The 27,779-nt window shown below is 42.5% G+C and overlaps 1 protein-coding gene across 1 annotated transcript; it reads left to right on the top strand.

The window, feature by feature from the left end:
• The first annotated feature begins 13 nt into the window (after positions 1-13).
• Positions 14-27,621, top strand: LOC143719406 (FGGY carbohydrate kinase domain-containing protein-like). The gene is made up of 8 exons (XM_077209774.1): positions 14-110; positions 187-294; positions 22,096-22,157; positions 22,225-22,375; positions 22,951-23,025; positions 23,155-23,275; positions 27,276-27,337; positions 27,464-27,621. The coding sequence occupies exons 1-8, from the start codon at positions 105-107 to the stop codon at positions 27,503-27,505; spliced, it is 627 nt and encodes a 208-aa protein (XP_077065889.1). The 5' UTR covers positions 14-104; the 3' UTR covers positions 27,506-27,621.
• Positions 27,622-27,779: the final 158 nt, after the last annotated feature.

The raw sequence follows: 27,779 nt of genomic DNA, 5'->3' as shown, positions 1-27,779 counted from the left end.
TTGTAGAGGTCATCGGGGCCGATGTGAGGGGACACCAGCTGCCCTGTGAAGAGCAACCAGTCACGTCCCGTTTGGCTGTCATATGTGGGACGTCCTCATGTCACATGGCTGTGAGCTTCAGTTCCTGTACTTGTTTGTGTTCAAAGCATGTGACTGTTGATGTCAGCGTGTGTCTGTATCTCTCAGGTGAGCACACAGCCGCTGTTCGTCCCTGGGGTCTGGGGCCCATATCTGTCCGCCATGCTGCCGGGACTGTGGCTTAATGGGGGAGGTCAGAGCGCCACGGGACGACTGGTGAGTCAATCACATCTATCTTTAATATGGAAGGAAATCCCAGAATGCACTGGACAAAATACATTTAGATTTTATTCAATACTGAAAGCATAATTGCAAAACAAACCAGTCTAAGAGACCATTCACACAGAACACATTTTTGTGGTTAAAAATGCAAGATGTAGCGCAGTGGAATGGAAAAACACACTCAAAACACTTCAAGCCCCTTAACATACTAAAACAGTGACATTAAAAGTGTAATTTAGTGTACAGCTTATTGATGATGCAGATGAGCACAGAATGTTAACACAATACTAAATGTTTAAGAATTTCCTCTATATTGGTTTCCTTCCTAAACGTTTACTCGTATTGCGTCTTTGCTAGACGCTATGGGGGAAAACTTAGTTTTGAAAACTTAAATGATTTATTGAAGCCTTTTTTCAATAACGCAGTGCTACTGCACAGCCATAATAGTGCGGAGATGCACGCATGCTTTTGGCTAGGCAAGTGGGAACTGCACAAACCTATGGCCAACTGGCATGTCTGCGCGAGCCCATCCGGGGCTGGGGGGGGGGGGTGTCCCGCCGAACCGTGCGCAGAGCCCGCAAAAGAGGCGGGGCTTCTACCTATACAGCTGCTCATTTTGCCATGGGATTTCAGAAATTTTTCTACTTCAGTAATGATCAACTGCCCTTCATTTATTCCACATGAGTGAAGCTTCGGCACTCTCCGGCGACCAAGAGCCTGATCGTTCGGCGCACGCCCTCAAAACCTACCTACCAGACCTAAATGGACATCGCGTCTTAATCTGGTCGGACAACATGGCGATAGTATCCTACATAAACCACCAGGGTTGGACTCAGGTAGAAGCCTCTGTACAGGGTAGCCAGACGTCTGCTCTTTTGGGCACAACACAGCCTGCGCTTGCTGAGAGCGATGCACGTGTCTGGCAGATTGTCTCGCGACAGCATGTCTGCTCCCTGATTCAATGTGTCCCCGGGAGAATGGGCCCTCCAGCCCCAGGTTCAAACAATTTGGAGTGTCTTCGGCAGGGCAGAGGTTGACCTCTTCGCCTCCAAAGACAACTCTCACTGCCCAATATTCCATGGCCCACAAATAGCCCAGTCTTCCCCTTTATGCTTTTCCCTCAGTCGTGCTCTTCCCTCAGGTCATCAACAGGATCAGAGAGGAGAGATGCACAGTCTGTCTGGTGGCCCCCCTTTGGTGGACCCAGCCTTGGTTTCCCGAGATGATTCAGCTGCTAGCAGCAGCCCCATGGCCAATGCCATGGGCTATCCATGTGGGCTATCCACGAGAGTGTCCTAAACACTATATCTGAGACCAGAGCCCCATCCACGAGACTCGTCCACGTACTTAAGTGTTCTGTCTTCTCCAAATGGTGCTCAGCATGGAGCCAAGACCCTACTTCATGTGATGTACCGCTCCTATTTTCCTTCCTACAAGTGCTGCTGAACGCGTGTCGTACCCCTCCACGCTCCGTCTATGTGGCGGCCATAGCAAAGTTAGATGCTCCTGTGGCCGGCCAGATGTTGGGTAGAAGCAATTTGATTGTTCGCTTCCAGAAGTGGGCAAGGATGCTCAACCTGCCTCGCCCCCTCACAACACCTTCCTGAGACCTATCAGTCCTGTTACAGTCTTCAGGGCCCTCAAGGGGCCCCCGTTTGAGCCGCTACAGTCGGCCGAATTAAGGGCACTTTCGCTCAAGACCGCACACTTGCTAGCCTTAGCATCGGTCAAGCAAGTGGGCCTGAGATTACGGGAACGAGTATTGCGTAGACAGCTGTGCTATAGGCAGATGCCCCGCCCTCTTTGGCCGGCTTTGCGCTCGGTTCGGCGGGACGCAGCCTGATTGGCTCGCGCAGATGTGCCACTTCGCCATAGACATGTGCCGTTCCCACTGCCCAGCCAATAGCGTGCGTGCATCTCCGCACTATTATGGCCGTGCAGTAATACTGCATTATTGAATAAAAGGCTTCAACAAATCGGACAAAAAGGAATTTTCCCCCATAGCATCTAGCAAAGACACAATACTCGTTCCCGTTATCTCAGGGAACCGAGGTTATGTTAGTAACCGAGATGTTTTATATGGGACAACACTTGAGGAACGTTTCATCTGCTCGCCTGTACACAGTATGCATCATCAATAAGGTGTGTATTGAATGTGATCTTTTAATATCTCTGTTTTGCTACATTAGTACATAGGAAAGCCTTGCCCTCAAGGTGGGTGTGCCTATAAGGGTGTGTTAGAATCGAAATGAAATGGTCCAAACGAGAAGTGCCTCAATTATTGGTCTTTTATTATGAATAAACAATTCACAACCCCAGCGCCGGAGGGAGACAAAACGCTCAGCTCATAATGTCTAAATTAAAGTCTTACGGGGAGGAGTATAAGTCCAGTTAGTATAAATTCATAGAAAAGAATGTGCAAACGTGTCAGTTTTCGGCTGAACAAAGAATCCTTCTTATGTTATAGATTTATGCTGAGGGAGAAAATATATTTCTAACAATGGCCCCATTGATAAGATAATTATCACATAATAGAATTATCATATCACATCATTCTCAGCATATTCATTCTAGTACAATAATACATGCAATATTCTTCAATCAAACATTTCCTTCAAAATCATTAATATTTGACAGTTCTTTTCATCAAAGCATATACAAAAAATTCAAAAGTATTCATAGCACGATGAATCTTAATAGATTCAGTTATAATTATTGCCAATATCAATCAGCAATCTCGTTTTTCGTCTACTTCTCTTCCTCGTTCTCCTTTCGATCAGTGCTTCCACATAGGCTTGTGCGTTCCCCTGGGATGGAGCTGCCTTAACCCGGCTAGCATGGACCCACTGCGGCTGGTGGTCAGTCAGAACACCGGTCCTCGTCACAGCGATAACAGTGGATGGTCCTGAATAGTTCGGCTCACCGAGTTACGTGGGCTTCAGACACCTTATCAGCACCTGTTGTCCTGGAACGAAAGGATGAGTCGGCTTTTCTGAAGGAAGAGGGAGAGAGAGAGAAACATCACCATTTATGCCTTTTAACGTTCTAACTAAGGAATCCACGTAATCCGAGATGATCACCTCCGTGTCACCTGTGGAGAGATTGCCAGCGCGACCTCTGACCCAAGGGGTCGGGAAAGTTCTACCCATCAGAATTTCAAATGGAGAAATTTTTGTGGTTGCTGATGGGGACATTCTCATTTCCGTCAATACGGCAGGCAGCAAATCAACCCAATTTCTGCCTGTATCTAGACACGCATTATTGAGACGTTCTTTTATCGTCTTATTTGTCTGTTCTACGTTAGCTTATAATTGCGGCGAATAGGGAATGTGGAAGTGCCAATTAATATTAAACTCTTTGGCTAACAATTGTGTGACTTTTGAAGCAAACGGAGTTCTATTATCACTCGCTATAACGGTTGGAATACTGAAACGCGGTATAATTTGTTTTGCAAGAACCTTTACAACCGTCTGAGCGTTTTCTTTACCACACGTAAAAGCTTCAGGCCACTTAGAAAATCGATCAACAATCATGAGCAAATATTTGTGATTTCCACATGGAGGCATGTGTGTAAAATTGATCTGTAAATATTAAAAAGGAACCTCAGGATGCGGTAAAGCTTCATGCGGGTTGCCTTGTGTCTGTTTGTTCGTGCACACACCAGGCAAGCATCCAATATCAACAAAGTATTCTTTCGAACATTTGCTATGCAGTATGATTGATTAAAATTTTGTATCACTTTTTCTTTTGACACGTGTGATACACCATGATAATGCCTGCACAGCATTACAACGGTGGATGCTGGTAGAGCGATTCTACCCTGCTTGTCTCTCAGAATACCAGCTTGATCTGGTTTTACTTCGTTCGCAGCCCAATGAATCAAGTCAACTTGCGTAGGGTTAGCTTGCAGTACTTTAATGTCCTCGTTGCTCTTTTCATTTACGTATGGACTAAGTATTACTTCTTTAGCAGCCCATTTCGCGACTTCATCTGCAAACCTGTTTCCCTTAGCCTCATCCGATTAACCTGTTTTATGACCAGCTACTTTAATAACAGCAAGTTTCGATGGTTTCGATGTTCAAAATTGTTTTTCCGTCGGAGGTTTTGAAATTTCTTTCTTCCCACAATTTAGCAAAATCATGGACAACGGCGTACGCGCATTTGGAATCAATGTATATATTGATGCACTGAACTTTTGACAACTGACAAGCTCTTGTTAGAGCAATTAATTCTGCTACTTGAGCTGATTTATATGGCAATGAATATGCCTCAATTACACGATCAGGTAATTTGACAATAGCATATCCACACAAGTATAAATTGTCATTTGGCTTGAAACAGGATCCGTCTATATACCAATTATCTCCCTCCTCCAGGAAAGATGTCGACACATCTGGCCTGCAGGCAGTCGAAGTTTGGATTCTGGTAAGGCAGTCGTGGTCGTCACTCTCAAATTCACCATCTGTCAACAACCTGTGCAGATGTACAGTAGGACCATGAATAACAGAAGTTACTTTCAACGTTAAATTAGCAGTTGCTAATAATATAGCCTCATAGCCTGAACGACGTTGAGCAGTCATGTGTTGAGTAGAAATGTTATGCATAATTGCTCCTACCTGATGTGATGTGTGAACTGTGAGTGGATATGATAAAACAACCCTTTCAGCATCCTGTAAACATGATCGCTGCAGCAGCCACTGCACGTAAACAGGCCGGGAGTCCCCGAGCCACTGAATCAAGAGTTTTAGACAAATAAGCTACTGGACCAAAAGTGCCCCCATGCTCTTGGGCCAGGATTCCTGCGGCTGTGCCCCCACCTTCGTGCACGTACAGGTGGAAATCTCGCTTGTAGCAAGGAAGGCCGAGGGCGGGAGGCCTTAACAGAGAGGATTTCAAATGTCTTAACGCTTGGTCCATCTCACTTGTCCATGTAATGTCCTCTTTATCATCCAGCGTAGCGTCTCGCAGGATTTTGTCATACGTGGAGCAATTTGGCACCCATAATCGACAGTAATTGACCAGTCCCAGAAAGCTTTGCATTTGCTTCCGTGTTGAAGGGTGCTTGAACAAAGCGATGGCTTTGACTCTGTCCGCAGACAGGCGAACTTGGCCTTGTGACAGTTCATTGCCGATGTAATTGACTTTCCTCTGCACCCACTGAAGTTTCTCTTTAGATGCCTTGGAACCAGCCTCTGCTAAAACGTTGCAGACAATTGTAGTGGCAGCAGCACACATGTCCGCAGAGGCACCAGTGACGAGAATGCCATCAGCGTATTGGAGCAGGCAGGTGTCAGGAGGGAGTCTGACATCCTTCAGCCTTGTGTGCACTACAGCGGAGAAAACAGCCGGAGAATCTCTGAACCCTTGAGGGAGTCTTGTCCATATGTACTGGCAATTCTGAAAACAGAAACCAAAAAGTGGCTGAGTTTGTTGGTCAACAGGAATGCTGAAGAAGGCGGAGCATAAATCAATGACAGAATAAAATGCATGTTCTAAAGGAATAGAATTAATAATAGTTTGTCACAATAGGAGCATGTGGTTTTATCAAATCATTAATTTTTCTCAAGTCTTGCATTAAGCGCCAAGAACCATTTGCTTTCTTGATTGGATTAATTGGTGTGTTGTAAGGTGAATGAGTGCGAACCAGAATGCCTTGAGCCAGAAACTGATCAATGAGGGGTCGAATTCCCTCCTCTTTTTCCTTTGAAAGCGAATTTTGTTTTTAAAAAAAAAACAGGCCTATTCATTGTCAAATTGGCCACATAAGGTTGGATATCAAGAAGTCCCACGTCATCCTTATGGGCCGCCCACAATTTCGGGTTTACATCAGCTACTTCCTGTCCGAGCTCAGTTGCAGATACATCCTCGAAGAGAGCACTTCCTGTGTCGGTCGTAAGAGAAAAGGCTGCTGGAAACATGAGTTGCAAAGAGTCAGAGTCAAATCCTAATTTAACACCCAACTTATGCATTAAATCTCTACCTAACAAGCAGAATAAAGAATCAGGTATAATTGCAAAAAATCATGCATTTTGAACAATGATGGTATATCATTAGAAGTAACAAATAAAGGTGGTGTCAAATTACAAACCACTGGAATATTATCTATTCCTATAGAATTTAATGTCCGTCATTCCTTTCCCCATTCAGTCGGATACACAGGTCTCTGTCTTTCAGAGGGAGAAAGAAAGGGAGGCCATCAAAGCGCCTAAACATCGGTTTCTCATTAGTTTGCTGAAATCTCTCAGCTTTTTTTCTGCAAAATCGCTGTGTGTGTCCGCTGTGTGTGACATAAAAAAACACTTTATGTCATTCCTAACATTGGGTGGCGGGCGATTTTGGACAGTGGAATTTACTTGGAACATTTCCTCTGGAGTTTTCAAATGCCCCAGCAGACGACAGTTCACGCAAGCGTCTACCCAATTCATCAACAGAAATGTTACTAATGTTGGTTATAGTTATTCGAATCATTTGTGCAGTCTCGTTGTGCATGTTATTCAAAAATGTGTTCACAAATAGTAAATAATTTTCATCAACAGGGTAGGATTTATTTTTTATAGGTTCCGAGACAGGAGAAGTTTGAATGCTCTCATATCTGGGAGGGAGGGGCGCTCTGACTTCAGCAGGATGTGAAATAACTTTCTCCTTCTCAGGCTGTTCAGCTTGAGGGGGAGAAAGATTTTTGTTGTTATCCACTTTTGGACCACGATTCCAATAAGATTGCATGTCTTTCCAGATCTTATAGGTACGTTTCATATACGAATAATCCCAATCGGGATCGCCCCAATTTCCAAAAATCATGTATTTTGCTTCACGCATATATGTGTCTTTAAATGAGCCGTCACGAGGAAACGCATCTAATTGTGTTTTGCCAGTTGACCAGCCAGCTAAATTTGACACATATGGCTCCGTAAAAAATGCTTGATTATTTCTAATCATAAAATCTTTCGGAGATTCATTTTCTAACGGTGGACTAATTTTATTCCCCATTGTACACACACAAAAATTTCTCCTTCATGCAACTTAAATAAATTGCAATATAGCCAAATGGAACTGTAGGGTATGGACCAATCAGACACTAATTATTCATTATATACAAAGGTTTATGAAACTCCAAAACTAACAGCCCAAATGAACGAACACAAGGGGCAGAAACAGTGTCATGTTACAGGGCATGATGAGGAGATTTTACGACCTCCGAGGAATGTGGCCACATGCACAAGAGAGAGACTATGAAACAGAAACCCTCTTTAAAACAGACTTTGCTGCATTAATCATAGACTAACTGATCTATAAATGAACATGCATAAAACTGTGAAAGAAACAGTGTAAATGGTTGACTGTCTCGTGTACTATTAGGTATATATTATGGTATGTATCCTGGTATACAACCAACTAACGATCAATGTAACCTCACCTGTATCATGCCTCCTACCTAATTAATCCTCATTTAATGACTCACACTTTGATGTACATCACCTTCTTCTAGAATGCAGTGTGGATGTGTTATAGCTATCTGAGCATTAATGAAGGTATAACCACGCTAGGGACAAAGACCCGTAAATCAACTAAGAGCCACTTTCCCTCTCAGACATGTCACCTTTCTGATTGGTCGAGTTCAACCCTTAGGGGAGGATCTTTTCCAGGCTTTATTAGAGACAGCCCACATGTGACCTCCCTCTCTTAGTTCTTTCATCCAGCCGCAACACTGTTCTGGTGATCCTGGGGAACCCCCTCCCCCTCCACAGGGGCCCCAGGGCCCAGCAGGCCTCGATCCAACCAGATATGGGCACAGGCAGGAGAGAGAAGACTCTCACAAAGAACCAAGGACAATCTCAGGAGTTTTGGAACAAAGACTCCAACCAACAACGACTCCAATCACTCACTCTTCCGACTTCCTCACTTCTCCTGGGTGCTCAGCGTGGCCTCAACAGGGCCCCAGGCCCTGACCAAACCAGCCATGCGTTCCTGGAGAAAGAGAACTCTCAACCAACTTCCACTTCACACTGCCGGAACCATCAACGACTTAAATTTTCAACAACTTCAAGAATTGTTCCCACTACAAATGCAAGTATTCAATTCAATGAAATGTGAAAATGAAATTCTGATGGTTCTTCTCATAGACCCTTTCTCCGGTTGCCAATTTAATCCTATCACTTACCTATTTCTGTATATGTTTGTGTTTAGTTTATTCATGTTTATGATTTAGTTAATAAAACTTATGCACTTTATGTATTTGGTTCTGATTTGCTTGCAATACGAAGTCCCTTTATGGTTTCGGTTCTTGCTACATGCTCAAAACGCTGTACATATTAAGAAATAATTATTCTTCTGTGGCCAGGGAAGATACCCTTTTCTTAGAATAAATGAATAATCAAAAGAGTTCGTTGGACGAACTGATTAATTGATTGTAATATTAATTTAGCCATGTCAAGTTAATCCAATTAACTGACCCAAATATTCAAAATTAATCATAACAAGTTATTATTGATTATTAATATTTCAGATAGCTAGGTTCCTTACAGAACTCAAAGAAAAGTATACAATTTCAAATTAATTGTGTTAGTAAATTGGCAAATAGAGAGAGAAATAAGAGAGAAGAAAAGAAAAGAGAAAGTTAAAAGAAAAAAAATAGTGATTTATTTATTCATAGCCCTAGACCAAAGGGAAATTAAAATAGACTTTGCAAAAGAAAACAAATTATCTGTGTAGCAAATCTATTTTTTTCTTGCAAAAAACGGAGGAAAGTGATCAATTTTCCCTACATTCTTCCCGCATTTATCGAAAACACGAGGATAACCGGTCCCGTATCGTTTTAAACAAAGACAAATAACATCGAAAGAGGGAGCTCAAATCTCTTTTGCTTGTTCTTCTCACATTTTTTATTAAAAATACGAGGCTACCGTCCTGTATCGTTTTATACAAGGACAAATAACAAAAAAGAGAGAGAGATCAGTTCCCTTTTTTCTGCTCTTCCCGCATTAATTAAAACACGAGGCTGATTTCACCAAATATGGTAAAAATCACGGCACTACAAATACGTTTTCTCAGCAGACAGTAAGAATCAACTTTCTCTTTTGTAAAAAAAAAAAATTCTTACCTGTCTGGAGAAATCCCTGACGACGCCCCCAAGTGTTAGAATCGAAATGAAATGGTCCAAACGAGAAGTGCCCAAATTCTTGTTTTTTTATTATGAATAAACAATTCACAACCCCAGGCCGGAGGGAGACAAAACGCTCGGCTCATAATGTCTAAATTATACATTATATAGGCAAAGTATTACAGGGAGGAGTATAAGTCTAACCAATAGAACCAAACATTACATCATTGGCATATCATATAGACTTTATATTACAACTTCTTTATATGGGCAGTATGCGCTAGAATCTCCTTGCAAGCCTGGAGCTCAGAGGAAGCTCTTCAATGTGTAACATAGAAACACAAAGAAAGAAAAGGAAGAGAAAGGAGAAGGGGGCTCCCTTCCTCATTAATGAATACCAGATGTTTAACTTTACATACATAGAAAAGAATGTGCAAACGTGTCAGTTTTAGGCTGAACAAAGAATCCTTCTTATGTTATAGATTTATGCTGAGGGAGAAAATATATTTCTAACAGGGTGTGAAGATTTTCATAGTGAAAACAAGGGTTGTGTACCGAAAACCTGGTACCAATATGGAACCGGTACCTAATGGCTCGTTTCCACGGAGCGGTACGTTACGGTACGGTACAGTACAGTACGATTTGGGATGGTAAACCCTGATCTGGCTTGCATTTCCACCGCCAACAGTACCCTTACTTGATAGGCGTTGTAGTGTTACAAATTTATTAAAATGTTTCAATTTAGGTTCAACAGTATTTTATCTGAGAAAGTTACCATTTTGAGGCATAGGACATTAACCGTTTTGTTACTTCTCATCTGATGTCACAGACCTGCCTGTTCCTGTCTGTCCTGCTCTCTCTATTGTAAGTTAAATTGATCAGAGCACTGAGACTATCACCTTTTGTCTTTATCCACTGCCTGGCCATTAAGCTCTATGATAATGTGAAGGTATCGGTGAAGAGTCAGGCTGATTGGATTAGGATATTTACATTACACTGTTATGCTGATTGGATTAGGATGGGTAACACTCTCAGTCTAGGGCAAGTTCCTAAACTTGTATGCCTCATTTACATGCTTTTGTTTCAGAGTGTCTCCACCTTTATGTAATTCCTCCCCCTGAAAGGGTATATGAACTAAAATGTATACTGCCTTAGTTAGACTTGGGTAAGATTTTGGACGAAGCAGACTAAAGCAAATAAAGAATCCTGCTTAAAAGATAAGCCAAGTTTCCTGGTCTTCGCTTCTGAGTTTTTCTACACTTAAGAAGAACAAGGTTTACAACAGTATCCTCTCCCCAAATTTGTCACTAATAAAACTCAATAAAAAATATTTAAAGAAAAGGCTTATATTTACCTTTTAATAGTTTGTTTACATCTACCTTGTAAATATATTTTTTTATTAAAAATGTTACAATTACAACAACAATTCAAGTGCAATCTTTCTTTGTAAAAACTAAAGTATACATTTTATCATACATATTTCAAAGTTAAGGATTCATTACTTTGGATATAGCCTAGGCTACATTGGAACAAACACATAATAACATACTATTTGATTACTTTATTTTTGACAAAACATACTATAGGCCACCTATTCTTAACCATAGGGCCGCGGCCCGAGCGCCACCTGGAGGGCCGCAAAAAACTTTACGTTTTTCACCTGTGGGCCGCGAGGGCCGCGGGACCAAACTAGTTATCAATTGAAGACACCAGAATGACCACTGTAATCCATGAGGCAGTTACGGCCGCTTCACACCGCAAGCGTCAGCGGCACGTGAGCAGCGCATATTTTTTTCTTGCATGTTAATCAATGAGTGCATTCACACTGCGAGCAGGAGCAGCGCGTGAGCGTCAAGCAGGAGCGTCGCGTGAGCAGCAGTGAAGCGGGGGATTCGGCGCCGAGTCTATTTTTGCTGCGATGCTCACGCTCCATTAAAGTGAAAGCACACTTTAGATGGACAAAATAAATTTTATTTCACACAAAAAGTGCCCAAAATGCACAGAATAAGCATGTCTAGTGAGTTTTAACAAGAACTAGAGTAGGCAAAAAAGGCAAGGAATATAGGCAAATTCAGTTTGGGTGAAAGTATGGTGTATTATAAAAAACTAAAAAACCTAAAGTAAAATAGCCAGAAAATATTATATAAAAACTTTCTTTTAGTTTATGAAATACACAGACAGCTACATAGGCTAGCACAACCCAAATCAAACCCGAGTGTGCGGTTTTGTGTGTGTGTGTGTGCTTTATCTGCGGAGTTTGCATTCTTGTAAACCTATTGAAAATATGCTATGACTGAAACGACAAGATTGGAGCTGTTTTCTTGGTTGTTTTGTTGTTTACTGACATTTATATGGTTTACCAACTTCTAAAATCAAATGTATAGTTGTCTTTGTAAATAATTGTTCGCTTATATGTAGCTTTGGAGCCGCTACTGTGACACTGTACAAACGCTTCCAGTGTGAATACTCTCGCGTGTCTGCAGCTGCAGTGACGATGTAGTTACGCTGACGCACTGCTCAAGCCCCGCTCACGCTTGCGGTGTGAAACAGCCGTTACAATGCACCATCCCACCACTATCTGTGAAGCAGGCCCAAGTGTCTCATTAAGAGGGGAACATAAATAGGGAGTTGTAGCTTGTTCAAATTGGACTGTTGTGATTGTTATTGTTCATTTATAACAGATATGAAGAGCAACTTCAGGTTCTACCATGCAAAAATGTAGACTGCTGAAACAATTATCAAATTATTTTGCAGATTATTATATTTTATATTATATATATTATATTAGAAATATAAATGTTAATTTGCAGTTTAATACGTTGCTTATACAAATACATTTTATTTCAACATATTTCAGTCGATTTTTACTCATCGCAGTATAGCAATATAGTTTGCTAAAAGCGGATCATTCATTCACACACAGAAACGCGATTCAAATTTAAACTGTCTTTTTGCGAGTTGTGGTAAACAGCGCATCTCTGTCGTTCATTCATTCACACACAGAAACGCGATTCACTTGAGAATGAAAAAAACTTACTACAGTATTCCTCAGTATTATCCTACAGTATTATTGTCACGATGAGGTGGAAGCAAGGAGGAAGCAGGATCCAATTGCAGCACACTTTATTTAATAAACTCAAACTACATAAAGACACTGGCTAGGGCACAAGACTAAGGAACAGAACCACCAACATCAAGGTACAACAACAACATTATTAAGAACTCACAAAGACTGGACTGAAACACAGGGCTTAAATACAAGGCCAAACAAGCTAAACAAGATAACAAGGGGGCGTGGTATACATGAACACAAACGAGGAGCGGGAAAACTGAACAGGACTGAACCAAAAGCACAAAGACCGGGGGAACACAGACAGACATTACAACATAGCCCCCCCTCTATGGGCGGCTCCCGACGCCCATCAAAACTAGAGACATAGTTCGGGAGGGTGGTGGAGCGGAGGCGGTCCCGGGGGAGGGATGGCGGGCCAGGTCCGTGCAGGGAACGGGACCGGGGTCTTGCGATGGCGGACCTGGGCCATGGAACATGGGCGGAGCTGGACGAACAGACTGCCAGGGCGGAGCAGGCTGTGGGCGTGTCCACGACGGAGCAGGCTGAGGGCGAGGCCACGGCGGAGCAGGCTGAGGGCGTGACCAGGGCGGAGCAGGCTGTGGACCCTCGGGCATCCAGGGCGAAGCTGTCGGACCCTCGGGCGTCCAGGGCGGAGCTGTCGGACCCTCGGGCGTCCAGGGCGGAGCTGTCGGACCCTCGGGCGTCCAGGGCGGAGCTGTCGGACCCTCGGGCGTCCTGGGCGGAGCAGACCCCTCGGGCGTCCAGGGCGGTGAAGACCCTTCGGGCGGCCACGGCGGTGAAGACCCTTCGGGCGGCCACGGCGGTGAAGACCCCTCGGGCGGCCATGGCGGTGAAGACCCTTCGGGCGGCCACGGCGGTGAAGACCTTTCGGGCGGCCACGGCGGTGAAGACCCTTCGGGCGGCCACGGCGGTGAAGACCCTTCGGGCGGCCAAGGCGGTGAAGACCCTTCAGGCGGCCACGGCGGTGAAGACCCTTCGGGCGGCCACGGCGGTGAAGACCCTTCGGGCGGCCACGGCGGTGAAGACCCTTCGGGCGGCCATGCTGGAGAGGACCCTTCGGGTGGCCATGGTGGTGGCCTACTGCCCCCCCCCAAAAAATTCTTGGGGGTAGCTACGAGGTCGTAGCCTGGAGAAGGCACCGGCTCAGGAGAAAGAGGCAGAACCAGCGGTGAAGAGGGCTTTAGGCTGGGCAGGACCAGCGGTGAAGGAAACTCTGGGCTGAACAGGACTGGCGCAGGATCAGCGGGCTCTGGCGCAGGATCAGCGGGCTCTGGCGCAGGATCAGCGGGCTCTGGCGCAGGATCAGCGGGCTCTGGCGCAGGATCAGCGGGCTCTGGCGCAGGATCAGCGGACACCGGCTCAAGTGTGTGCGTAGCCCACACACACCACATGGCTGTGGCCATAATGGCTAGTGTTGCGGTCACTGCGGGCTCAGGCGGCGCATGCGTGGCGTGATCAGTCTCTGACTGGGAAGACGTGACGAGAACGGTCTCTGGCTGGACGGTCTCTGGCTGGACGGTCTCTGGCTGGACGGTCTCTGGCTGGACGGTCTCTGGCTGGACGGTCTCTGGCTGGACGGTCTCTGGCTGGACGGTCTCTGGCTGGACGGTCTCTGGCTGGACGGTCTCTGGCTGGACGGTCTCTGGCTGGACGGTCTCTGGCTGGACGGTCTCTGGCTGGACGGTCTCTGGCTGGACGGTCTCTGGCTGGACGGTCTCTGGCTGGACGGTCTCTGGCTGGACGGTCTCTGGCTGGACGGTCTCTGGCTGGACGGTCTCTGGCTGGACGGTCTCTGGCTGGACGGTCTCTGGCTGGACGGTCTCTGGCTGGACGGTCTCTGGCTGGACGGTCTCTGGCTGGACGGTCTCTGGCTGGACGGTCTCTGGCTGGACGGTCTCTGGCTGGACGGTCTCTGGCTGGACGGTCTCTGGCTGGACGGTCTCTGGCTGGACGGTCTCTGGCTGGACGGTCTCTGGCTGGACGGTCTCTGGCTGGACGGTCTCTGGCTGGACGGTCTCTGGCTGGACGGTCTCTGGCTGGACGGTCTCTGGCTGGACGGTCTCTGGCTGGACGGGCTCTGGCTGGACGGGCTCTGGAACTGGTTTGACGGGACGAGATTCAGGCAGGACGGTGATCCTTGCAGACCGTACGGACCTTAGCGGGGAATCTGCCAAGCTGGACATCAGCCCTGAACGCCCATAGACCGATCCGGTGTCAGACCCGCTGACTGGCGTGACGCGGGGAAACTCAGGCTCTGCAAGTGCCGAACCGCCCAAGGAAAGGGCCAGATCAACAAACCCTTTCAGGGTCCAGCCAGTATGATCCTCCGGCATCACTTGAGCGATGTGCCAATCCAGCCCGCTACAAAACAGGTCCACGAGCTGGGCGTCATTTAGCGCTCCCAGATGACAACACGCCAAAAAGTCCCTCACATACCTCTCCAAGGGCTGGCCATCTTGAGACAGAGATGATAGGAATTTACTTAAGGCCTGGTTGCTAACAACTGCTGGATCCATTGGCGGTGAGTTCTTCTGTCACGATGAGGTGGAAGCAAGGAGGAAGCAGGATCCAATTGCAGCACACTTTATTTAATAAACTCAAACTACATAAAGACACTGGCTAGGGCACAAGACTAAGGAACAGAACCACCAACATCAAGGTACAACAACAACATTATTAAGAACTCACAAAGACTGGACTGAAACACAGGGCTTAAATACAAGGCCAAACAAGCTAAACAAGATAACAAGGGGGCGTGGTATACATGAACACAAACGAGGAGCGGGAAAACTGAACAGGACTGAACCAAAAGCACAAAGACCGGGGGAACACAGACAGACATTACAACAATTATAATACATATTTTAAAGTTAAGGATTCATTAGTTTTTATATAGCTTACATTGGAACAAACACTATAATAACAACTTAGTTGATGAGTTTATTTTTGACAGAACATAGCCTATTATATATTTAAAATATGAGCAGAAACTGGATGACAAAAGCTTATTTGATATTTTAGAATAAAATCTTTATAATCTATCCAAAACTACGAAATGTTATCTATGGGATCAAATTACCGCCAAATGTATTGCGGCCACGGATCAAAATATATTAAGCGTGAATCAAAAAATAACAAGCATGGAAAAAAAAAATTTAAACACATTAAAAAATATTTTTCATGCTTTCTTTAAAATGATGTTTTCCTTGGTTTTATAACTCTGTACTTTGCGCTCTCTTTCATTTTCTGCTCATAATTTATTTTTTGGTACGCTTGTGCTGTTTTCCTCTTCGCTCATCTTTCCATGTTCTGGGCTTGCTCTTCCAAATGTTGCAGTTCGAGTTTCATGTAAATTAGGGCGGGCTTAAGCGTCACCATTGGTCCACTGGTTCTAGATTGACAGCTCCTCCTCTAGCCAATCAAACGAAGAGGGGAGTTGACGTCACTCCAATGCGACTCGCGCTACTGTACTGATGTTCTCTCGTAGCTACAGGTGAAGATAACCATCAGCTCAGCTGGCAAAAATCTTTCCGTGGCAGGACACCGTTAAACTGTATGTGTGCCTGCAACTCGACCTGTTACGTCTACCTGGCGATCCGTTATCGTTAAATTCATCACTTTAACGACGACGACCTGTTGTGTCGTTAGTTGACAGTTGTGCCTGTCTGACGATCCATCATATTAACCTTTAAAGATGAACTGAACTGAAAAAAATCAACGTTGATAACATGTTGTTTATGACAATTAAAAGTAATTTACATTAAAAATTGTAACTAAAAATATCAATATAGCTTTTTTTAAGCAGCACAAAAATTGCGTTTGTTACGCTGGCAATTTCGATGACGTCACTGGCATGGTAGGACCCGCGAAGGTATATAGGCAACAGCTGCAAGTCCTATATACACACACGAAAATGAGTAATTTTAATGGCATGAGTTACGCATTTGAGCATGTGAGGGACATGCCAGTTGTATCTGACTACCACCACATGGAGGACGACCAGTTTCAGGCTCCACATACAGTACAGGATCGTTTGGGGGAAGTGACTGGTGTGGGCGCGGGCGCTGCCGGAGCATGGACACTGCACCGGAGTCGATCTGTTGAAGAGAGGTCAACCTGGAACATTTATTGATCGGCGAAAATGCATCACCATGCACCGTTCATTTCGGATGCTGTGCGGTGAGAGAGACATGTTGGAGGAGGCTATGCTATCTCTAAGGGATGTCCGAGCTGAGACGCTGGAGCGCCCCATAAGTAGCTGGTATGTAACAGTGTATTTTACGAATTGGCGACTGCGCTAGGCTAGGCTAACTTATATCCTTTTCTCAGACTGTTAAGCTTAACAGTGTACCGGCAGTTCACTCTTTGGGCGAGGGGGCATTTGGGAAGGAGGAATAAGATTCCGTTCCCATCCTGTGCAGTGAACTAACGTTAACGTTACATATTTTCCCCTCAGCTGAACATCAAGGATTCTAGTATGCGTTGGACTTGTAGCTAAATAAAACATTTGATGTCAGACGCTTCATGTACTCATTGATGTTTTCAACACATCTGTCTCTCGTACCTAGGATTAAACACTAGAAATCACGACTAGAATAATTTTGTTGACAAGGCAGGGGGTAGAGAGAAGCTAGCTCTGATAGTGTTGGTTAGCATCGGAGTAGCCTACCATTCCAGTGACGTAGTTGAATGTTGAAATCCAACATGGCGCGCCCGTGTAACAACAACAACATTTTCAAAATACCATGTTATCCCTTTCAACAAATTCTGCCATTTAAATAATTGTACCAATGAGAATAAATAAAATACATCTGTTATATCACATTTTTTCAAATTTCAGTTCAGATCATCTTTAAAGCCCTGGCCTTACTTCTGGACCTTGCACTGTGAGCGTCGATCACCTGCGAGCCACACAACAGTGTTTCATTAAAGAATTCCTGATTTGAACGAGAAGTTTGAATGAATGACTCACTTATAAAGACAGTAACTTGCCACCACCTACTGGCCGCTTTACTTTCATATTTAATCTATGACATGGAAGGGCAATGTCGGTCCTCCTGGATGCAGAGTTTAGCTCCTCCAACCCTAATCAAACACGCCTGAACCAGATAATCATCATCAATCAGCCGCAATATATTTGGCGGGAATTTGATCCCATAGTTATCTTTCATATTTCATCTGTAACATAGTAGGCTAAACATAAACAACAGCGCCCATCTGTGCCGTTAATTCATTCACACACAGAAACCTGATTCAAATTTAAAGTCTTTTTGCATTTACAGACATTAGAACAAAGCACAAGAATAAAATATTTAGGGTAGCTACTCACAATTCTCGGCTAGATCGGTCGCTCTTTAAAATGAAAATAAACCAGTACATGTTCTGAGGTAAATCTCCCAGGATTACTCCTCACAGTCACAGCCTCACAAGCCGAAAAGGTACATTAATCTGATGATTAAATTTGTTGTGTTATCGCGTTTATGAGGGACGTTGACACGTTTGCATGTGTCGCTTCAGATCATTTGCGTTTGAATATCGCACGCTCTCCGTGGGCGTGTCACATTAGCAGACTAATGAGCTGAGAGAACGATAATGAGATCGGCTGACACCTCTCTCTTTTTTATAGATTACATAAACAGAGAATATTTATTTTAGTTTTGAATTAGATATTTTAAAAGTACAAACTTAAATGATTATAAAGATATATTACTCATGCTTGGGTGAATAGTATTCGCTGAGTTTTGTTTAAGTTTAGAGACGTGCTCCAGAAAAAAGGTTAACCGAGATGGAGAGACAGAAAGCACACCCTGTTTATTTTCTTTATTTTACAAAAGCACAATGTTTTATTTCGATTGTAAGTGGACACATAAAAAAATAGACATTCAACAGTTTATTTTTTTATATTTCTTAAGTGTGTATGACCAAAAATGACAGAGTATTTTAAGTCTATTTTCCTGCTACTGTATGTGAAAAAAATCGAGCAAAACGTGCCGGCGCGTTTGTCGACCCCAGAGGGTTAAAGAAATCTTAAACATCATAGCCACACAAATGGGGTTCAGGCAATGCGTATTGGTTATATTCACTGCATGCATAACGTTAGCCTATTCATAACAAAACGAAATATAAAACAACCCTGCCTCTTTTCATTTAAATTCTAAAAATATTACAATTATTAATATGGTCCAGGCAATATGTGCATTTGTACTAAACAACAAATGTTGCAGTAAACAACATTACAGTGCTCATCTTCACTGTAATAAAATTAAAAATGACAAAACTCAACTCTGTCTCTTTTTGTTAAACTTCAGTTTTATCAATAATAGCCATTATAAAAATATAAGTAAAAGGTACAAGAAGCTATACAATAAGAAATAAAGCAAACCATTCAGTCAAAAGTCAGCGCTCTAGTCTAACGTTACAACAGTAACGTTAAATAGCCTAAATATATAAAGTTTTGGAACTTCACTTAGCCCTCAACCATTGGCCAGGGAACAAATGATAGATTCACGAGACCAAAGATCGCCCGTTAGGTCTACACAAGACAAATTATATCTCATATTAAACCACTACAGAGACGTCAGCGGCAAACGTCAGAACGACTAGCCGAGGAAAGGCTGTTCCAGGCGGGGTACATGAGCGCCGAACGCCCTGTGATCGCCTGGAATGGATCTCACAACCTAGATCAAATTTTCATAAATCTTTATAAATAAACCACAGATTTCAGCTTTAAACAACTACATTCTCACCTGAAAAACTCTTAAAATGACATTTTGAGACACAATGACAGTAATATATTTCAACTGTATATTAAAAAATGGTGCTTCTTATGTTGTCATTCCCCTTTTAGCACGTGCAAGTGACTATTCTCTGTCAACCAATCAACATTCTGCAGTGAGTCTAGCTCCACCCTTTAGGTACCGTACCACTGTGCTAAGTACCCCAACGGAAGGGTACTGAAAAAGTGGTATGGCTTTTGGCAGTGGAAACGGAAATAGTTGCGTACCATACTGTACTGTACCGTACCGCACCGCTCGGAAACGAGCCATAAGTAACCGACATGTACTCGGACTTATGCCTCAGCTGTCGGTTGAAATACTTCCCTCTGGTTCTCCGAAACGGACGTAAGAAGCATCATCACCGCACGTGATCGCTAGTTAACCCTTTAACACGTACGATCGTTCACGCCGGTGTGATTAGACACATAAATAGACTACCTACTAGCAAACAATACATTTATTGTTTGTAAAATACACAACGATGTCCATGGAAGCAGCAATAACAATCCTTTCAATTATAAATTGAAGACGTGTTTATATGCATATTGTGTAGGTAACTATAAAATTTACTCTATTCTTCTCACACTTCACTGGCCACTTTCATGTATTTTGGGAGAAGTGGATGAATTGACGCGCTATAGGCCTAAATCTGACAGATGCAATTCTCTGAACTGCGGTGCGTACTAACATGGCGAACATTATGCGTTAGATCAACTAACATGAGTCATGACCATTATAAAGGTTTCTTAAAAGACAAAACACATTCACTTACATGTATTTAAGAATAAAAAATATCAGCCAAGGACTGACTCGCCCGTCACGCAACCAATCACAATCACGTTTTGTTCCGCACCATGTTTAGTGTGAAAATGTAAAGTTGATGTCCCTACAATAACAGACCTACATACATCTAATAAATTAGTCAGGAGTCAGGAGAGGTGTCATATTTGGCCAGAGAAGACAAGAAATGTGTTAATATTTCTGCAAAAGAGAAGCTAGTTTGTAGCACACCAAGAATACACACTACTTTGCTGTTATTAGAACTGTAACTGCTATTTAGTGTTAAATTATTGTAGTTGGGTTAGGTGGCTTGGGTTTTATTGTGAATTTATTATGAAAATTTGTTGTGTTTTGTATTTAGTACACTTTAAATATTTCAGTATACTTAAAAAAAATCTATATATTGTTAATTTTTAAGATTATTTTATTTATTTATTTTTCAATAAAAAAGCCGTTCTTTAATGTCATTCACCATCGTTTTGAGGCTCTTTTTTTAAAGTATCGGTTCAGGCACCGTTTAGGCAGCGGTACCGTTTTAAAAGTATTGATTTGGCACCGGAAAAAAAAAAAAACGATAGCCAACTCCAGTGAAAACTATGAATAGTTGTGCGTTCACTGTGTTTTTATCCTTGTTCGACTCCTTTGTGAGTCGAGTCTCCTGTGCGATCTGTGTTTGTTTGATGCTCAGAGCTTCAGTCATTTATGAGGTTGTGCTTTGTGTTAAGACGCTGCTTGAGAATGTTGACAGAAAGACAGTTTATTTGGGTTTGAAACAGAGCCATGATGTCTTGGTTGATTAATTGATTGATTGGTTGGTTGGTTGATCGATTTGATTGGTAACTTGGTTGGGTTTTTTTCTTGATTGATTTATGATTGATTTGATTGGTTGGTTGTTTGTTTTATTGGTTGATTTTTCTTGGATGATTGGTGGTTTGTTTGTTTTTTCTACTTGGTTGGTTGTTTTTTTCTTGGGTTGATTAGTTAATTGATTTGATTGGTTGGGTAGTTGGTTGTTTTTTTATTGGTTGGTTAATTGATTCGATTGGTTGGTTGTTTTGTTATTTTCTTGGTTTATTGGTTGGTTGGTAGATTTTGATTAGTTGGTTTGGTTTTTTCTTGGTTGATTGTTTGTTTGGTTGATTGATTCGTTAGTTTTTTTCTTGGGTTTGTTGGTTGGTTGATTGATTTGATTGGTTGGTTGTTGTTTTTTCTTGGTTTATTGATTCGATTGGTTGTTGGTTTTTTCTTGGGTTGGTTGATTAATTTGATTGGTTGGTTGGGTTTTTTTCTTGGTTTATTGGTTGATTGATTGGTTGTTTTGTTCTTGAAAGGAGTGGTTGTTTGGTTTTTGTTGTTTTTCTTGGGTTGGTTGGTTGGTTGATTTTTTTTCTCGGTTTATTGATCGGTTGATTGATTCGATTGGTTTTTTGGTTGATTGGTTGTATTGCTCTCGGATGATTGGTTAGTTTTCTACTTGGTTTGGTTGATTGATGGATTGTTTTTATTGGTTGGTTTAGTTGATTGGTTGATTAGTTGGGTGGTTATTTTCTTGGTTTGGTTTATTAGTTGGTTGGTTGTTTTCTTGGTTGGTGGGTGGTTGGTTGATTGGTTGTTGTCTTTATTGGTTTGTTGGTTGATTGGTCGTTTTTTTACTTGGATGGTGGTTTTCTTGGTTGTTTGGTTTATTAGTTGGTTTCTTGGTTGGTTGGTTGTTTGTTTGATTATTTTCTTGGTTTTTGGTTGGTTGTTTCCTTGGTAGTTTGATTGATTGGTTGGTTTTGTTGGTCGTTAGGTTGGTTGTTTGGTTGACATTTTAAATTGGTTGTTTGGTTGATTGGTCTGATTGGTTGGTGTAGTTGATTGGTTGGCTGTTGTTTTTTTAGTTTATTGGTTGGTTGGTAGTTTGGCTGCTTGGTTCCAGACAGTCATCACTGTACTACAGGAGATTGTGACAAACGTTACAATAAACACATAATACGCTATATATACAGATGGTTTACATGGAAATATATGAATATCTTAATTAGAGCGATGTCTTGTGCTTTCAGGTGGACCATGTGGTGAACGGACACGCCGCTTCCAGGCAGCTGAAAGAGCAGGCGGAGAAGAGGTGAGCATCAGTCGCTCTGATGCGTTTCTGTTCTCACTCAGTCTGATCGCTGAGCTTTTCTCTGCAGTGGGAAACACGTTTACTCCTGCCTGAACCTCCATCTGGAGCACATGTCTGGAGACGCAGCACAGCTGGAGCAGCTGACGGCCAGCCTGCACATCTGGCCTGATTTCCACGGCAACCGCTCTCCTCTGGCCGACCAGACATCACGGGGATCGGTGAGGAACGCTGTGCTTGTTACAGTGCTGATGAAAAAATATAATAGTTTTCATTGTACTGCCTTTAATTTAATTTAATTTTTTATTATTTATTAATAAAACTGATAACTGGACGTACATTTTCTGCAGAATATGTGAGTGGTGCTTACTGCGGCAAAATTTGGCACCAGGCAGTTGTTCGGATGTTGTGGGTGGTTGCTAGGGTTGTTAGTGTAGTTGGTAGGCAGTTGCTATGTTGCTGCTAGAATGAGAATATTGAGAATGAACTCCAAATTAACATTTATAGTAATGACAATCTTTTTTTATTATTATATTTTTGGACTTTTTTCCTTTATTTCAGAGGACATAAATGTGGATTTAACAGGGACATTTGCTTAATGTCATGAAAATAATGTTAATAGCCCTAGAAAGTACTTTTTTCTTTACGTTCTAGAAAGAAAGATTTTCTTTACGTTTAATATAATTTCTTATTTTTAACCATTAAGAAAAAAGACACATCAGATAGTTTTAGCTTTTATAACTAATGTTTGCAGTGGTGGAGAGTTGATTGATGATGTCACTGCTGGTGTGTGCAGGTTGTGGGACTCACTTTATCACAGACACTGGATGATTTAGCTCTGCTGTATCTAGCAACTCTTCAGGCCATCGCTGTAAGACACACACCACACACACACACACTCTCTCTCACATACACACACACAAACACACTCTCACTCACACACTAACTAAGTGTTCAGTATTACAGTGTTAATGTGATTGTGTGTCTCTGTTGTATGAAGCTTGGCACCAGACACATCCTAGATGCCATGAAAGAGGCAGGATATGACATCACAACCCTCTTCCTGTGCGGGGGGCTGAGCAAGAACGCGTTGTTCGTACAGACACACGCCAACACCACGGGTCAGTGCTCACTCACACACACGCTCATATATCTGACATGACATGACCAACACCACGGGTCAATGCTCACTCACACACACACTCACTCATTTATCTGACATGATAGAGACCTGCGCGGGACGGATTTTATCCCGTTCCTGCAGAAATATATGTTGTTTTCTCCCGCTGCCGCCCGCAACAATCAAGCTTTGTCCCGCTCCCGCCCGCAAAATCCCGCGGGTAAACGTATAAGTACTTTTTTTTTTAAATACATTGCATATTCTGCCTGCTACTCTGTGATTTTTTTCACTTGCTCCCCTGTTGAATATAAAAAAGAAAAAAAAAGAAACGGAAAATAAACAAATGTTTTGTTTTATTTGCGTTTAATTCAATGGATGAACTTGAACAAGGAACTTAGAACAAATAAATACAGTAAAAAAAGTAAGAAATGTACATAAATAAAAATATACAATAATGATTATAGTATAGCCTAATAAATTATATAATAATAATAAACCTGGATTTCTTTCATGTTCAAAAGTAGCCTATATATAGGGCCTAATACTGCTTAAGAATGCCGCCTTTGCTTTTAGCAATTCCTTCAAACATTAAACAAAAACTATCCTTATTCCTCAATAACAAAATATACCAATTTTAAATATTTAGCTAAAAAAAAAAAAAAACTGAATTAACTAAAACAATTAAAAAAAAACTGTATGACTACTTAATGTGCCCATGCAGGAATAGCATGTCGTTCACTGATGAGGAGTTCAGATTAATCCGTCTCTGCTCCAGTATGCGACCGCAAATACTGAAAGCCCTCTCCGATGGTGCGCTGGAAGCTGGAATGCAAAGTACATGGCGTGTGTCATGCGGTGCAGACATTTTGCCTCTGTGTGGTAGGCTTGGCTGTTCTGCGCCTATGAACCACGCGAGAGTTAGCTTCTGACCATGTGCCTGTAAATCGTTTTTATTTTAGTTATCCTTGTTGCTTGTGCATTAGATAAATAACGGTTTATGTGTTTCTAGTTATTTTATTTTGTTCTATATTTCCCACAAAAAAATGTATTTTCCCGCAACCCGCACACAATAATATCTTGCCGCCCGCACCCGCATTCACCCATCAAATATTGTCCCGCGCCGCACTCGGTTGCGCTGGGTCCCGGGGTAGTCTCGCAGAAGTGCAGGTCTCTACACTCACACACACACACACACACTCAGCCGCTGTGATCGGAGCCTGTGCTTCATCTGACTGTGGCTCCATACAGGTACAAAACACACACACACACACTCAGCCGCTGTGATCGGAGCCTGTGCTTCATCTGACTGTGGCTCCATACAGGTTCAACACACACACACACACACACACACACACACACACACACACACACACAGCCGCTGTGATCGGAGCCTGTGCTTCATCTGACTGTGGCTCAATACAGGTAAAAAACACACACACACACACACACACACACACACACACACACACACACACACACACACACACACACACACACACACACTCAGCCGCTGTGATCGGAGCCTGTCCTTCATCTGACTGTGACTCCATACAGGTTCAACACACACACACACACACACTATGGGTGGAACGGTACACAGAAGTCACGGTTCGATACAAGTTTGGTACAATGGAGCGAAAAGCAAAACAAAAATGCAGAAGGCAATTTTTTTTTAATTGTGCATGTCTCAGGCTGTACCACCTAGTGTATTACTACATTTCTCTCTTTCTCTGTGTGAAAGTAAAGGCATATAACCAGTTTATTTGTAGTGCATTGACAATATTTATATATAATTCGTTTATTAATTAAATTAATAAAAAGAAAAAAAAGACATTGATAACATTGACATTGATGGTAATTGTACCTGAATTAATTTAAAATTAATTTGATATTTCAGTTCAATATATTTATTTTCCTTAATTTTAATTAACACTAACTTTATTCTCATCTGAATTATATAAAAAAAAATATTTCTGTATAAAATAATACTATCATTAATAAAACATTTGATTTTCTTTTTTAATCAATGTAGAATGTGTAACTAAAAACTAAACAGATTAGTGCTCTGAGGACAAGAAATGAAAACCAATGCAATATGATGAATGTCCAAAAGATGGCACTGACAGATTGTTTTTAAATGGGTTGGATAAATAGATAAGATAACAGCTGTCATGAGTCATGAATGATTTGCTGGTCAAAACGGAAAAGATATATAGTTCTGATTTTCCCCCTCCCGTTTATCTACAGCTCATATCTAGAATTCTAAAGTGAAATAAAGTAGCGCTGTAATAATGTTTTTATGAATTAACCGGAGAAAGTGAGAGAGAGCCAGAGAGAGAGAGAGAGAGAGAGAGAGAGACCTAATAGTGAGTAATTGAGTAACCTAATATTGAAGCTTGTTGGTTTAATTAATTGTAACTGACTGGGAAACCGAAGTTTTCCTAAACTTGCGATCTTAAAGGGGGGTTAAATGCTTTTTCATGCATAGTGAGTTTTTTACACTGTTAAAGAGTTGGATTCCCATGCTAAACATGGACAAAGTTTCAAAAATTAAGTTGTAGGTTTGATGGAGTATTTCTGTGCCACAAATACTCTTAAGTTTAAGAAAGTTTTTTTCGAGTATGGGCGTGTGTGACGTCAGATGCGCCGGAATTTCCTTATACGGGTCCTAAAGGCACTTCTCCCGGAAGGGCGCGCGCGCACCTGTAGCCTAGAGCGAGAGAGTGAAGGCAGTATGCCCATCAAAGCGCTGTGCTTGGCTTTTGCAGATCGTCTAATGCTTAAGGATGGAGCAGTCTTGATAAAGGTTCACGGTCGTGCCTTGGAACCGCAGGCGGTGAGTAAAACTGCTTCAAATGTCATGTGTTGTTAACTATCGGCGTGTAAGCGCAGCAAGTAAACAACATGATCACGTATAGTTAATGTATCTATGGAGCATGCGATGTATGGTGTGTGTGTGTGTGTGTGTGTGTGTGTGTGTGTGTGTGTGTGTGTGTGTGTGTGTGTGTGTGTGTGTGTGTTTAAATACATTTGTTTAGCTGGCCACTGTAGGTGTCTTGTTGTTTATTGTAAAACCAAATCATGTCCTCATAAACCACGAGTAAACACACACAAATGTTGTAAAACTCGCGCATGACACGGTGTTCTAAAAACACCAAGTTCAAATAATTTCTACTTTTAAAAAACTCTCGAGACCTTGCGTTTTTCCCCCATTTCACTGCCCATCTCACGGGATCTGATTCGGGATCAAAAATGTATGGCTGAATCTGATTGTTAGCCATGGTTTGTTTTGGGATGTCACAGCTTCCAGACGCTCTCAACACAAATGCTTTGCGCGCTCGTGATTATTTAGCTCCGCCCATACCCGCTCAGTTTTTTCCGGAAAGACTCGGTACAGCCTATCTTTCTTTTATAAATATAATAAAACTAAAGACTTTTTGGAGATATGAAGGATGCAATACTACTCTATAGGGACTCAAGATTAACATGAGATTGACTGAAACTGAGTGTTTCACCCCCCCTTTAAAGAGGCCGGCGGGTCCTCTAAAGGCCTCATTATGCTTCTGCGTCAACTCCACGGCGTAACTACGCCCTCACTCCTACGGCGTCATGGCCGTTTTATGGTTCTGCGTCAGGTTGCGTTGCATCGTGGTGCATCTGACCAATCAGAGCGGAGGGGTCGGAGAGGGGTTCGTGGCATCGCAGAGGGGTCTGCGGGGGTACGCCGCCGATTTGACGTAGAAGCATAAAACAGGCCTAACTCTTGTGGGTCGCCACCACTCGCCATACTCGTCCTTAGTGCTGCTGTCTGTGACTCACTCACTGGACAGTCGTCGACCTGACAAAAAACTGCCTAAGGCGCGGGGCTACAGATTATGTGTCCCTAAAGAACCCGCGTATGTAACAGTAGTTCCGCATTACATTAATTAATTTGCATTTATTTTTATACAGTGTATTCTCCGTGTAAATTCATGCACCAAACTTCTTGTCTCTCTTCTCAGGAAGCAATGATGAAGATGAGCAGAATCGGGCATGTCGTCAGACCAAACCCTGCTCTAGAAAGGTGCCATCCAATGATGTTTCTCGTAATAAAGCATTAATCCACATAGCAGAGATTTAATACAGTCATAGATCAGGATTCATGTCTCCTGCATGAGTAATGAATGATTATTGGTCTCTGTGTGTAAAGCTTTTACAGAAGGAAGTACGCTGTGTTTCTACGTCTTTATGATCATCAGAAGGAGTGTGTGGCGCTGATGGAGGATGATGGAGTTTGACACACAGACGGCCAGATTAAACACTAGAAGAGTCTGCTTCAAATGACCAAAAACACTAGATTTGTATTCATCTTAACATTATAAGTGTTCAGCCTTTTACACAAATGAGCAGGAGTGAGGAAAATATCACCAGATGAAACCACTTTATAAACAAGTGTTCGACCATAACTAGAATCAGTGTTGTAATATGCATTTCAGAGCAATAAAAGGCTTTTAAAAAATATATAC

Source organism: Siphateles boraxobius, unplaced genomic scaffold (assembly GCF_051911475.1).
Source record: "Siphateles boraxobius isolate OS27281-9 unplaced genomic scaffold, OSU_SipBor_1 63, whole genome shotgun sequence".
NCBI classification, from domain to species: Eukaryota; Metazoa; Chordata; class Actinopteri; order Cypriniformes; family Leuciscidae; genus Siphateles; species Siphateles boraxobius.
The sequence above is the reverse complement of the archived record's forward strand: the minus strand, read 5'-3'. Positions and strand labels throughout refer to the sequence as shown.